This window comes from Gopherus evgoodei, chromosome 2, assembly GCF_007399415.2.
Source record: "Gopherus evgoodei ecotype Sinaloan lineage chromosome 2, rGopEvg1_v1.p, whole genome shotgun sequence".
NCBI classification, from domain to species: Eukaryota; Metazoa; Chordata; order Testudines; family Testudinidae; genus Gopherus; species Gopherus evgoodei.
The window spans coordinates 93,473,505-93,488,109 of record NC_044323.1 but is presented as its reverse complement, the minus strand read 5'-3'; the positions used below and the strand labels follow the sequence as shown (position 1 = coordinate 93,488,109).

Genomic DNA, 14,605 nt, shown 5'->3' with positions numbered 1-14,605 from the left:
GCCATGTCTACATCTAAAATTTTGCAGCGCTGGTTGTTACAGCTGTATTAGTACAGCTGTATAGGGCCAGCGCTGCAGAGTGGCCACACTTACAGCAACCAGCGCTGCAAGTGGTGTTAGATGTGGCCACACTGCAGCGCCGTTGGGCGGCTTCAAGGGGGGTTCGGGGAACGCGAGAGCAAACCGGGAAAGGAGACCAACTTCGCCGCGGTTTGCTCTCGCGTTCCCCGAACCACCCTGCAAACCGCAGGGAAGGAGACCTGCTTGTTCGTGGAACGCGAGAGCAAACCGCGGCGAAGCTGGTCTCCTTTCCCGGTTTGCTCTCTCGTTCCCCGAACCCCCGAGCAAGCAGGTCTCCTTCCCTGCGGTTTGCAGGGTGGTTCGTGGAACGCGAGAGCAAACCGCGGCGAAGCTGGTCTCCTTTCCCGGTTTGCTCTCGCGTTCCCTGAACCACCCTGCAAACCGCAGGGAAGGAGACCTGCTTGCTCGGGGGTTCGGGGAACGAGAGAGCAAGCCGGGGAAGGAGACCAGCTTCGCCGCGGTTTGCTCTCGCGTTCCCCGAACCACCCTGCAAACCGTAGGGAAGGAGACCTGCTTGTTCGGGGAACGCGATAGCAAACCGGGGAAGGAGACCAGCTTCGCCGCGGTTTGCTCTCGCGTTCCCGGAACCACCCAGCAAACCTCAGGGAAGGAGACCTGCTTGCTCGGGGTTCGGGGAGCGCGAGAGCAAGCTGGGGAAGGAGACCAGTTTGATTACCAGAGGCTTCCTCAGGTATGCTGGGATACCTGCTTATTCCACGGAGGTCAAGAAAAGCGCTGGTAAGTGTCTATACTTGATTACCAGCGCTGGATCCTCTACACCCGAGACAAAACGGGAGTACGGCCAGCGCTGCAAACAGGGAGTTGCAGCGTTGGTGGTGCCCTGCAGATGTGTACACCTCCTAAATTGCAGCGCTGTAACTCCCTCACCAGCGCTGCAACTTTCTGATGTAGACAAGCCCTTAGAAGTAGTTGACAACATTCCAAACTCTGGGATTAAATACTGATCTGGTGGGGGAAAGTATTATTTCTTCTTCGAGTGCTTGCTCATATCCATTCCAGTTAGGTGTGCGCGCTGTGCGTGCACGTCCGCCGGAAACTTTTTACCCTAGCAACTCCAGTGGGCCGGCAGGTCGCCCCCTAGAGTGGCGCCAGTATGGCACCAGATATATACCCCTGCCGGCCCGCCCGCTCCTCAGTTCCTTCTTACCGCCGTGTCGGTTGCTGGAACTGTGGAGTGCGGTTCGCTGACCTCCACATCCCTAGCTCTCCTCGTCGTTTAGCTTCTAAAACCTTTTTTCTCAGTTAGTTATAGTTACCTTTTCAGTATAGTTGTAGTTAGTTACGTTTTTGTAAATAGTTATTGAACGTTGCCTGTGGGTGGGCTGTTGCCCTCCCCGGCACCAGGCCCATGCCTGGCTCGCCAGGATTTAAACAGTGCTCGACTTGCAAGAAGCCGATGCCTACAAGCGACCCCCACGACGCGTGCCTGAAGTGCCTGGGGGAATCGCACATTAGTGACAAGTGCCGTATTTGTAAGGCTTTTAAGCCGCGCACTAAAAAGGAGAGAGACCAACGTCTCCGAGCCCTCCTCATGGAAGCGGCTCTCTCTCCGGCACCAGCAGCGCAGTCCACCGCTTCGGCTCCGGCACCAGACCGCGCCGGCACCGGCAAGACTCCCCGGCACCGACCATCTCCGGCACTGGGGACAGACCTACGTCCCTCGACGTCTGCCTCCACACCCAGGCAGACCCGAGTGGACCGCCCGGCTCCTACCCTAGCCGTGGCACCGCCTGCAGGACTGTCGACTCCGGGCCCGGAGGGTCCGTCGAGTCCAGCTCCTCCTAGCTCCCCAATACGATCAGGGGTCGAGCTAAGGTTCCCGTCAACGCTGGAGACTTTCACCTCGGCTCGGGACTTGATTGCTCTCACGGAGCCAACTCAACCACAGCTGCCACCTACGGGACGCATCGTATCCAAGGGCAAGCCGATGCTTCGTCTGTCCTCTCCCGTGTCCCGACGCCGATCACCCCGAAGGCGCGACCGCTCACGCTCGGGGCACCGCTCGGAGTCCCGGCACCGGTCGCCCAGACGGTGCCGGTCGTACTCGCGGCACCGATCACCATCTGGCCGGTCCTGATCAGCCTCATCACACCATCGGCACCGAGCCTCCAGGAGTCGTTCACCTCGGCGTTCGGCACCGCGGTCGACCTCCCGGCACCGAACCGGTGGCAGGTCCCGAACCCGGTCGACCTCCCGGCACCGCGCTGGTGGTAGGTCCCGGTCTCCATTGCCGTCTCGGCACCGGGCTTCCAGAAGGTCGCGATCCCGCTCTGGACATCGACATCGCTCCCGCTCTAGATTGAGATATCGGCGCAGGTCTTCACGCCGCTCTCGGTCCCGGTCCCGGTATGAGTCACGGCATCGAGCCTCGTCACCGAGGGGAACATCACTCGTGGCACCGGCGCTGTACCATTCCAGCTCAGCGCCTCCCTGGCCTGCTACGGAGCCCTCCGTCTCCTCCCTCGATGATAGTGCCTATGACAAGACACTCGACAGGCACGAAAACCGCTTCCCGGAGCAAGATCGAGGACATCCACAGTGGGGATTCTGGACCCCATGGGCATACGCCCAGGCACAAGGTCCTCATCACATCACCCCCCGTCCATTGGCGGAGCGTAGACCACCGGAGGCTACGGTGTCCAGGCCACCCCTCTCTCTGCAAACGGAGGACGCTTCCCGGGACCCGGAGCTCCCTCAGGATACCGAGGTGCAGCCCCTTTCACAACCCTCTGTGGAGACTCTGTTGCCCGGAATCTCCTCATCTTCATCCCCGGATGAGGCGGTGGCCGGTACCTCTTCCTCCAGCCCCCCGCCATTGGATTTAAGGGCACACCAGGATCTCCTCCGCCGAGTGGCTCAATATCTAAACCTACAGGCGGAGGAGGTGGAGGAACTGGAGGACCCAGTGGTGAGCATCCTGGCAGCCGATGCACCAACCAGGGTTGCCTTGCCTTTCATAAAGACTATACAAAATAATGCCAATACCATCTGGCAGTCACCGGCCTCCATTCCCCCGACCGCTCGGGGTGTGGAGCGGAAATACATGGCCCCATCTAAAGGGTATGAATATCTGTACGTTCACCCGACTCCCTGCTCATTGGTGGTCCAGTCGGTGAACGACAGGGAGCGCCATGGACAGGAGGCCCTGCGCCTAAGTCAAAGGAGGCCAGGCGCATGGACCTTTTGGGCCGCAAGGTCTATTCGGCAGGGGCTCTACAGCTCCGCGTATCCAACCAGCAGGCCCTCCTCAGCCGCTACTCCTTTAACACCTGGGTAGCGACGGAGAAGTTTGCGGAACTCTTGCCACAGGACGCACGCCAGGAGTTTTCTACCATCCTGGACGAGGGCAAGAAGGTGGCGAGAACATCATTCCAGGCCTCCCTTGATGCCGCTGACTCGGCTGCGCGAACCCTGGCTTCCGGGCTCACCATGCGGCGCCTCTCGTGGCTGCAGGTCTCCGGCCTTCCGCCGGAGCTCCAGCACACGATCCAGGACCTCTCCTTCGAAGGCCAGGGTCTGTTCTCGGACAAGACTGACCCTAGGCTGAAGGACCTAAAAGATAATAGGGTCATCATAAAGTCGCTCGGAATGCATACTCCGGTGACCCAACGCAGGTCCTTCAGGCAACAAAACCAGCAGCAGCAGCGGCGCCCATACCCCCCGTTCCGCCTGAGACAGGACCCCTCGTGACGCCGGGGCAGGAACAACCGCCGCAGGCAGTCGGGAGGTCAGGCGGGACAAAGCCAGGGCTCCGCTAAGGCCCCCCCCAGGGCCTAAGCCTTCATTGTGAAGGTGCGCCCGAGGGCGCAGCACCAGTTTCCCCTACGGATCCTTTCCCACAGTTTTCCAACCGCCTTTCCTTTTTCCTCCCGGCGTGGTCCCAAATAACATCGGACCGCTGGGTCCTACGCACGATACAGGACGGTTATCGCCTGCAGTTTTCCTCACCCCCACCCTCCCACCCTCCTTCCCCGTCCCTCTTCAGGGACCCCTCTCACGAGCAATTCCTCCGTCAGGAAGTGCACACGCTCCTGGCCAAAGGAGCCATAGAGGTGGTTCCAGAGAACGAGAAGGGCAAGGGGTTTTACTCCCGCTATTTCCTGATCCCCAAATCCAAGGGCGGTCTCAGGCCCATCCTCGACCTGCGGGAACTCAACAAGTACATCGTGAAGTTGAAGTTCCACATGGTGTCCCTTGGAACTATCATCCCGTCCCTGGATCCCGGAGACTGGTACGCCGCCCTCGATATGCAGGACGCCTATTTTCACATTGCTATCACCCCCCATCACAGGCGTTTCCTCCGCTTTGTGGCCGACCGCCAGCACTATCAATTTGCGGTCCTCCCATTTGGCCTCTCTACGGCCCCACGGGTATTTACAAAATGTATGGCAGTAGTCGTCGCTCACCTCAGATGATGCCATATCCACGTCTTCCCCTACCTGGATGACTGGCTGATCCGGGGTACGTCGGAGCAACGGGTCAGAGATCACGTCACCAGGATCAGCACCCTCTTTGCTGCTTTGGGCCTCGTAATCAATGCCGACAAGTCTACTCTACTCCCCACGCAGCGGATAGAGTTTATCGGAGCTGTGCTAGACTCTACCCTCGCCAGGGCCTTGTTACCCCTCCCCAGGTTCCGGTCATTGTCAGACATTATCCTCCGGTTGCGAGCGGCCCCGCTGACCTCAATCCGAACGTGTCTGGCCCTATTAGGCCACATGGCGGCCTGCACGTTTGTAACAGCCCACGCCCGTCTCCGCATGAGACCTCTTCAAACATGGCTGATTACTCAATATCGACCGACCAGACGGTCATTGGATACAGTCGTCACCGTCCCTCAGGCAGTGCTGGACTCTCTACACTGGTGGCTGGACCGATCCGTAGTATGTGCGGGGCTCCCGTTCCATCTGCCCCAGCCTTCCGCATCCCTAACCACAGACGCTTCCAACCTGGGCCGGGGAGCTCACTGCGGCACTCAGAGAACTCAGGGCTTGTGGACCCCGCAAGAGATCAACCTCCACATCAACGTACGGGAGTTGAGAGCGGTCCGCCTTGCTTGTCAAGCATTTATCCATCTCCTCCACGGTCGTTGTGTTGCGGTGTTCACCGACAACACGACGACCATGTTCTACATCAACAAGCAGGGCGGCACCAGGTCCTCTCCCCTCTGTCTGGAGGCGATACGTCTCTGGGAGTTCTGCATAGCCCATTCTATTCACCTGTCCGCCTCCTACCTTCCCGGAGTGCGGAATACCCTCGCGGATCGGCTAAGCAGATCCTTCCTCTCACACGAGTGGTCCCTCCGTCCGGACGTCGCCCTCTCTCACTTCCAGAGGTGGGGTCGTCCCCGGATAGACCTCTTCGCATCTCGGGTGAACAGGAAGTGTCGAACATTCTGCTCCTTCCAGGGTTGGGAGCCCGGGTCTCTCGCGGATGCATTCCTGATCCCTTGGACAACACACCTCCATTATGCTTTCCCGCCCATTCCCCTGATTCACAGAGTTCTAATCAAGGTGCGCAGGGACAAAGCCCAATTGATTCTCATTGCTCCAGCATGGGCCAGACAGCACTGGTACCCCGTGTTGTTGGACCTCTTAGTGACCAACCCTGTTACCCTACCTCTTCATCGGGATCTCATCATGCAGGACCACGGCAGGCTCCATCACCCGGACCTTCCGTCGCTCCACCTCACGGCGTGGCTCCTCCATGGTTGACTGACTCTGAGTTGCGGTGCTCCACCCCAGTCCGCGAGGTTCTCTTGGGCAGCAGAAAGCCTTCCACCAGAGCGACTTATACAGCCAAGTGGAAGCGCTTCTCCTGCTGGTGTGCAGAGAAAGCTCTTCGTCCTATGGAGGTTCCCGTCACCACTCTTCTGGACTACGTCTGGTCCCTTAAGACCCAGGGGCTGTCATTGTCGTCCCTACGAGTTCACCTCGCTACCATCTCCGCTTTTCATCCTGACGTGGACGGCTGTTCTGTTTTCTCTCACCCCATGGTGGCGAGATTCCTGAAGGGGCTGGAGAGGCTCTATCCCCAAATTCGCCCTCCGGCCCCCTCATGGGACCTCAACCTGGTCCTGTCCTGGCTCATGGCCCCTCCTTTCAAGCCATTAACTACCTGCTCCCTGCTTTACCTCTCATGGAAAACCGCCTTCCTTGTGGCCATTACCTCAGCTAGAAGGGTGTCAGAGCTGAGGGCCCTCACGGTGGACCCACCGTATACGGTCTTCCACAAGGATAAGGTACAGCTGAGGCTGCACCCTGCTTTCCTTCCTAAGGTGGTCTCAGCTTTCCATGTCAACCAAGAGATTTTCCTCCAAGTTTTCTTCCCTAAGCCCCATTCGTCCCACAGGGAGCAGCAGCTTCACTCGCTAGATGTCCGACAGGCGCTAGCCTTTTACATGGACAGGACAAAACCCTTCCGCAGGTCCCCTCAGTTATTCGTGGCAGTAGCGGACAGGGTCAAGGGGCTGCCAATCTCCTCTCAGAGGTTATCGTCATGGGTAACGTCCTGCATCAGGACCTGCTACGACTTGGCCCAACTTCCGTCGGGCCGTGTAACTGCTCACTCTACCAGAGCACAGGCATCCTCGCTGTCCTTCCTCGCCCGAGTGCCCATTCAAGAAATCTGTAGGGCAGCGACCTGGTCATCTGTTCATACATTTGCTTCGCATTATGCCCTGGTCCAGCAGTCCAGAGATGCTGCTGCTTTTGGATCTGCAGTGCTCCAGGCCGCGACCTCTCACTCCGACCCCACCGCCTAGGTAAGGCTTGGGAATCACCTAACTGGAATGGATATGAGCAAGCACTCGAAGAAGAAAAGACGGTTACTCACCTTTGTAACTGTTGTTCTTCGAGATGTGTTGCTCATATCCATTCCACACCCGCCCTCCTTCCCCACTGTCGGAGTAGCCGGCAAGAAGGAACTGAGGAGCAGGCGGGCCAGCAGGGGTATATATCTGGTGCCATACTGGTGCCACTCTAGGGGGCGACCTGCCGGCCCACTGGAGTTGCTAGGGTAAAAAGTTTCCGGCAGACGTGCACGCGCGGCGTGCACACCTAACTGGAATGGATATGAGCAACACATCTCGAAGAACAACAGTTACAAAGGTGAGTAACCGTCTTTTCTCACTTTAACACATGAGATGGTTGGTCTATTTCTTGGAATGGTGAGAGAGTCGTCCAGGTTTTCTCCCTTTTCTCCTCCACCATCACTTCACAACCTGGAAAGGCACCCAAAAGGAGAGAGCTTTCTGACAAGGTAGATTTAATGAGATTCCTTCTGTCACTCCCCATTGAGGTTATGTAGTTTTGTCAAGACTCACCAGTAGAAAGAACTTATGCAGCCATATTTATGTTTAAGCTGCTTAAAGGCATGAACTAACTAATCTTTACAACACACTAGTTGAAGTGCATATCAGTCTCCTTTATGAATGGGGAAACCAAGGCAGTTCCATGAAATGCCCTGCCAGAGCTAGCTTTTTCATCCTGCACAGTGCACAAGGTTTGTATTTCTGGACAGGGCTTTGCTTGATGGCATCATAACTACAGAGGCATTTTGGGGTGGGGGGGAGGGAGGGGTTCCTCATTAATCCTTTACATTGTGCTAGTGCCTACAGGCCTCAACCAAGTTTGACTATGTGTTGTAATAGTTTCCAATAATGGTTGCTATCCCAAAGAGCTTACAGTGTGAAAGTGGGCTGGCTGTTACCAGGCTGAGAATTAGGATTTCTGTAAATTGCAGGAAATGTATGCATATTTGGTATTACAATGCATCCTAATGCCATGGTGATGGGCACAGATATAAACTATTAAAATAATCAAAAGCACCAGAAGGAGACACATGGATTTTGTTTTTGAAGATTAAATCTCAGCAAGTAGTTGAGGGTTGGCTGTGGATACAGGAACTGACAGTTTTGGGTTTGTTTTTTTTCTTGCCTGTGTAATAGTCTTGTGTTAGCACCGCAGTTGATGCCTGAACCCAGAAATGATGATCATCTTGCATTGCAGAAAGAACTATGAATACTTTTTTTTTGGAAGTGTTTATATGGTACTGAACCTTGGGTTAGGTTGTGTCTTTGTTAAGCTATGAATGGTTTAAGAAAAGTCTTTTTAAAGACTGAATGGAAATGCTTCTTATCTCTGGTATATTATCAGTGAGGGCTTCTTAAAGCTCATTTTCCTTTTCCATAAGTGTGATCGAACCCTAAATTGCTTTTCACACCCATAATGTGTGTATTGCTTGCTCACTACCCGTGGCTAAAATGCATGAAGTCACAGACAACTATTAAAACATTTAGGTTCTCGCTTGTAAATATTGCATGTCTCACAGAATTCAAGTGAAAGCCAGTCTTATGTTTTTTATTCATTCCATTTCATATCCATGGGGATGCAGCATTTGTGAAAGAATCAATTATCCATTTGTTAGTCAGAGGAGCTTTACAAATTATACATTAGCAGATTGATTTCTCAGGTTCACCATTGGGGGACTGATAGTATAAGGTGGGATGATGATGAGTGTCAAGGGAGAAGGAGTTGCCACAAAGAACACAATTAAAAGAGGCTTTCTGAATGGCCATGAATTTATTCCTAATTGAAGAGCTGACATAATCCATACTAAGTGTGTTTATTTCAGGCATTTTACGTTAGGTAATTGATTATCACATGAGGAGCATTTGTTGGCAGTTACTTGACTTCCTTTCCTTCAAATTCAGGATTTTGCAAAAGCCTGTATTATATAGAAGATGCTCACTGGTCTTTTTTCCTTCCCCTAAACATTTTTTTTTTCCCATTGAGGTAACATTTTTTTTGTTCCATAGTGTCAGCTTGGCATTATTGATTTTGAACAGTCAAACTTACTTACATTGTCTAGCATTCCAAACATGTCTCCATCAGAAAGAAAACTGTAGCTAATGGAAATTCAGCTAAAGACACTTCCCCTTCCTGCACGGCAACTAGCACACTTTCTTTGAGATTCTGATTTTGTTCTGAGGTTAATCATTTCAGTTGAGTCCTTCATAACTGGAGTGGATCCTTCTTCCTGCCAGAGTTAAAGCACACTGCTTTTGTTCCATGTTTTTAAATATTTGGTTTAACATCATTTATATAGTACCATAAGTTTCACAAACAAACAAATCATGGTTCCTGTACCAAAGGGTTTAGAACCTAAGGACCTGATTCTGCAAACACTTATCTGTCATACTTCAAAACATTGTGCCCAGTATGTTTGCGGTGTAGGGCCCGAGCATCACCATAACTATTCACTGAATAATACTGGTATTACTGATTTTTTGATTTGAACCTTGCTTCCATTCCTTATAATGTTTGGATTTATAAAAATAAAAAGCAGCTCATAAATTACTCGTTTAATTTTCTTCTCCTTTGATATCCATCCACTTAAAAAAATTACTGCAGATCCCACTGGGTAGTGCAATCTTTTTTTCACATTTTAATAAGCTAATGAATAAATGTATATTTCCTACCATTGACTAGCTCCTCCTCTTTAACCTTTATGTTGAGTAAAGGTGACAGATTCTGTATAGGGAGTTTGTTCCCTTTCTACTTTAAAAACCTGTCATTAATGCCAGACCAATAAAACTGCTGCATGCACCAGTTGATATCAAGCTTAAACAAATAAAGGAAGGCAGCTATACCTGTGTGGTGATGGTTGAGTAAATAAAGACATGTGCATATAGTGTTTTTATTTTATTTCCTGGTCTTTTACATATGTGACTTTTTTTACTCCACTATAAAATGTAATGAAGAAACTTAGGACTAAGCGCGGGGGGCTGGGGGGAATGTACAATGACTTTGTGCGTTTCTTGTTTGCTGAAAAACCAACGTTCTCTACAAACTGACAGAATATGAATATGGCTAAATGCAAACTGAGCCATGGTTGGTTGATACACTAATACAGTTTATAAGGCTTCTGATTTTAAAAAAAGATGAGTTGGAGTCACTTTTAGAAGTGCATCAGTTTAGATAACATATGTAGCCTTTTGCTATCTAGTCTGAATTGAAGTGCTAGGTAACTCTATGTAAGTTTTGGATGGTTGACAGGTGGAACATAGCTTTGGCAATTGCAGCCTTGATTATTATTTGGTTCTGGACTCTCAAGTTTCTTGTGTAGGATATCTTTTTTTTTTTTTAACTTATGGGTAATTCTTTATTTTAAGAAGTTTGTTTAATAGTCAAATGTGACTATTTAAAAAGAATACAACGTTTTGAGGTTCCGTGTTTATCACCGCTTATTGACCTCCAGGTTACAGTTGTTGAGATTTCAAGTAAGGAGAATTTTCCATTGGCCGACACCACAAATTTAACTTGAGCTTTTTAAAAAATCAGTCCACATTCTTTCTGCTTTGTGCATCATCACCAGTTATAATGTCTTTGCAGTTGAAACTTAGCTACCAGTTTGGTTGACAAGCAGCAAGTATATCTGATTTTGATTACATCCACTTTGATCTTCTATAGCTGTAGTCTCTCTGTAGTGCAAATAACAATAACTTTTTTGTCATGAAAGCAAACTGATCATAAGACACACACACACAGAGCAGGCAAGTTGAGTGATTAGATTCTGGTTTTACACAATAACATCTTTAACCATAACCTCACTTTTATATTAATATGTTAATGGCTCCAAAGCCCAGTGTAAAAATGTGAAGATGTGGAGAACATTGCTGAGTGAGAGAAAAATCTAAATGCTGCAAAGTTAGCTTGCAAACTTCTATTCACACCAGGCCCTTATGTTAAAGATATTTGGCTTGCTCACCATCTATTTGGTGCCCTCTAAGCGTGCCCTTGAAAGCATGCCTCGCATCCACCCAAATGTGTCACAAGTCTTTTAGCTACCAGTATGCTTTGAGCAAAGCTAATTATCATGTGATACTCCACTGTACCATATTCTGCCAGTGCCATGCTCATGTGGGTGGAAATTGCTGATTCCGTAGCTATGCAGAGAATTGTTTCCTTACCACAATGCACTTGTCACTGCTTATGTAACGTATCTGGAATGTTTTCTGGACTCCACTGCAGAGGGAGGATACGTACCTGTACAAATAGAGCTGTGCACACTGTGGGGCTCAGTCATGTGCTGTTTTCACATAGTCAGATGCCTCTGAATCTGTTTGGTGGCATGTCCAAGAGTAGGCCATGTGTTGGCAGCTGTCATGAGGCTGACATGCGGGCACACTTGGCAATGTATAAAGATGAAGAGATATTGGGACAGCTGAATTCATTCATTACAATTTAGTCTAGGACCATGTGCCTGACAATGGCCAATGTGGTATTCTAGCATCAAAGAGATAAGGGGCTTGAAGGTCCTTTGTAAGAAAGCTGTGACAATAACAACAGTAGATCCAGTTCAGAACAGAAAATGTGCCCCTTTCATAACACACTGGACTGAATCTTCAATACCTAATTCCAACAAGCCAGACATGTTTCTGAGTAGCACAGAACATGGAGGAGGCCTGAAGTGGCATTTCTTAGGCCTTGTCTTTAAACAGAAGAAAAGATGACCACTCTCGCTGCTAGCTGAGCAAGAGAAGTTTAGAAAAGCAATCTCATGGCTGAGTTAAGAATGGAGATGATGTTCCTACTTTACTGGTGAAGATGCGAGAGATCAAGGCCAGCAGTTGACAGGATTGCTGCAGTGGTTCTGCACTTCCCACACCTGGGACTATCAGCTATGTGTGATATTTGAGGATAACTTTCACCAGCAGGAGTACTGCTAGGGCCTGGACCACAACAACACTGGTGGGACCAAGTTGTTATCGAGACCTGCAATGAGTGGTAGTGGCTGCATAATATAAGATAAAGGAGACTTTTGTGTGCTGAGATAGCCCCATCATTCCTGTGCCAATCTACCAGACTGGGAGCCCAGCTTCCTGTGGAAAAGAGTGGCAGTTTGCCCAGTGGTGGTTGGCTCCCTGGAATAGTTGCTCATTGATTTGAGCACCAGTTTGGGTTTAGGAAGCCCATGGGGAGTGACATGGTGGAAGTTTGTATGGCAATATATAGTGTGCTGCAGGAGAATGTGCTCAAGGTGGCCAGCGTGCCAGAGATCATTCAGGGTTTTGAAACAGTTGGGATTCTTGAACTTAGCTGAAGCTGTTGATGGAACCCATCTGTCCATTCTGTATCCCCTCCCATCCCTAGCTCAGTTGTATATTAATAGATATGAGTGCCCCTCAAAGATGGGTGATGTGGGCCTTCACAGGTCAAAATGGCTGGTGGACATGTACATGAGGTAGGCAAGCAAAAGGTATAATGTGAGAGTTTTTGAAAACAGAGGCAGTAAGGGACTCTGATCTCACCTGACAACATTGACATTAATGGTGTGTTTATCTCCATTGTGAATCATTGCATATCGCTTAATGAAACCATTCCCAGATTACATAAATCTGGAGAGATACTGATTCAACTCTATACTCAGCACATACAGAATAGTGATGAAATTTCTGGGAGACAGAGCTGACAGTGGAGATGACTCTCCTTGAATGACCATGTTAGTGATTAATGTAGCAATTGTGATACTTGCCTGTAGTATTTTGCAGAACATATATGAAACCAAAGGTCATCATGTCTTCTATGCACACAGGAGTGAGAAGGCAGAGAGGCTTGCAGCTACCTGTGCATAGCTGAATAGATAAGTAATTGAATCTGAGGCGGTTACTTAGAGCAGCCTACAATGGAAATGCTGACCTAACCAGAAATACTGTGTACAGGTGCTTTCCAAGGTAATAATGGAGAATTGGGGATGGGGCAGTGAACTGAATATCCCAGAGTTCGATTCCTTTTCCTCCTAATTCCTTTAAACTTCCCAAAGGCTCCCAGAAGGCCTTAAGATATCTCCTCTAGACTGCTGAGCCAGGAACTGTGATACAAGACAGTATAATTATAACAGCAAGTGTGGACACACAACAACACTGTATCTGAAATAGCATGACTGGCATTAGACACACTATATTACTGCTATCCTGGTAGTGCAATTACAGATGGTTCCCTTATCTAGTGTAGACACTGCTAAGAGGTAGGGTGTTTTTTTTCCCCCCCACAAGTGAGTACAATATACAGTTCATTTTTATATCAATTTCAGTATTATAGTAAGTGTTTCAGTGAGTGTATTTTGTGTTTGGGCTATTTTAAATTTTCATGACAATTTTGCAGAGTCTTTTAAAACGTCTAAGGGATCTTGAAAATGGTAGGTGAAGATCCTCAAGTGACAAGAGAAGAAATGAGACTTTTTTTTTATTTGTTACTTAGGCAGTACATGGGATTGTGATTGGCATAGTGCACAATAAAGTTTTACATACTTGAGTATAGTCAGATGTGCTTTTACTTGTTGGATTGAAATACTCTGGTGCATATGTATGATGTTAAACATTTGTACTCAAATAATGTAACAAATACTCCTGAAGGGAAGGGCAGGACAGATGCTTCTGTTAAATTACATACAAAGTGGTGCTGTGTATTTGAAGATAGTGTGAAAGGTAGAACTGAAAAGAACAGAGATTTATAGGGAGAAAATTATTGCTGTTACCACCATGGACCAAACTGGAACAACTGAGAAGTCTTATGATGTAACATTCTTCAAGTGTTCTTAAAAATTTGCTCAATGCCAAGAGAGACTCATAATGAGTATGTTGTACAGGTATGGCATTTTACATACATCTCCAAGTCCCTGCAGTAGGTAATAAGGAAAAATGTCAAGTTTCTGGATTAGGCACAAGACTAGAAACAAAGATGTGTTTTAGCGCTGGTATAGAAAGACTTTTTTTTGTTTCTTGAACTCATGTAACTAAAACACTAGAGAGATTTTTATTGCTTAAATGCTTGGGGGGTGGGGGGAAGCAAGGTATTTGAACATTGATGCAACTTTTTCTTAAAGTTTACATGTTATTGTTATAGAGCCCAGTGAAGATAAATCAGATCAGCCTGGATGAAAGTGGAGAACATATGGGCATATGCTCAGAAGATGGCAAGGTACAGCTAAACCACCTACATATTTAAAGAGGCACCAGGCAGTGTTTGTATACTAAACTTTGGGTCCACATGATATCTATGCAGTAAATACCCGTGTTAGAAGTAATTTGATCTTCCATTTCAGGAACTGGACTCACCTATGAATACTCATAATTAAAGTCAAATATATTTTGCACAAATGTGCCTTAGGAAAAGTAATCACAAGAATGTCAATAATGTAACCGGTATTAAGCTGATTAACAGCTGTTGCAGGAGGACATGTCACCTTAATCATTACTGCTGTGCCAGTTATACTTCAGTGACTAGTCTGCTGCTCCTGCAAGACAGTAGTTTAATGCCTTTCTGCTATAAATCCACAAAATTGGATTTTGTGGCATGATTTCTGTGGGCTGCTAGTTTTCATTTTCACACGTTATGAATGTTTCTCTTGAATTATAGAATCTTTTGATAAGCAATCATAGTTTATCAGAAGAATAAAGTGTCTTACAATGGCCACATTAAATAAATGCAAAATCAATATA

At 48.7% G+C, this 14,605-nt stretch overlaps 1 protein-coding gene across 6 annotated transcripts in view; it reads left to right on the top strand.

Annotated features, from left to right (window-relative positions):
• VPS41 (VPS41 subunit of HOPS complex) overlaps positions 1-14,605 on the top strand; it is a 179,557-nt gene that overhangs the window by 44,329 nt on the left and 120,623 nt on the right. For 5 of the 6 annotated variants that reach the window (XR_003998896.1, XM_030551381.1, XM_030551378.1 and 2 more), the window contains one exon: positions 14,010-14,084. The exons of the other annotated variant lie outside the window; for it this stretch is intronic. Coding sequence is in view for 4 of the 5 variants with exons in the window: in XM_030551381.1 (XP_030407241.1) it covers positions 14,010-14,084 (75 nt within the window). In the remaining variant the exon portion in view is untranslated. The remainder of the gene's footprint in view (positions 1-14,009; positions 14,085-14,605) is intronic. 6 annotated transcript variants of the gene reach the window in all.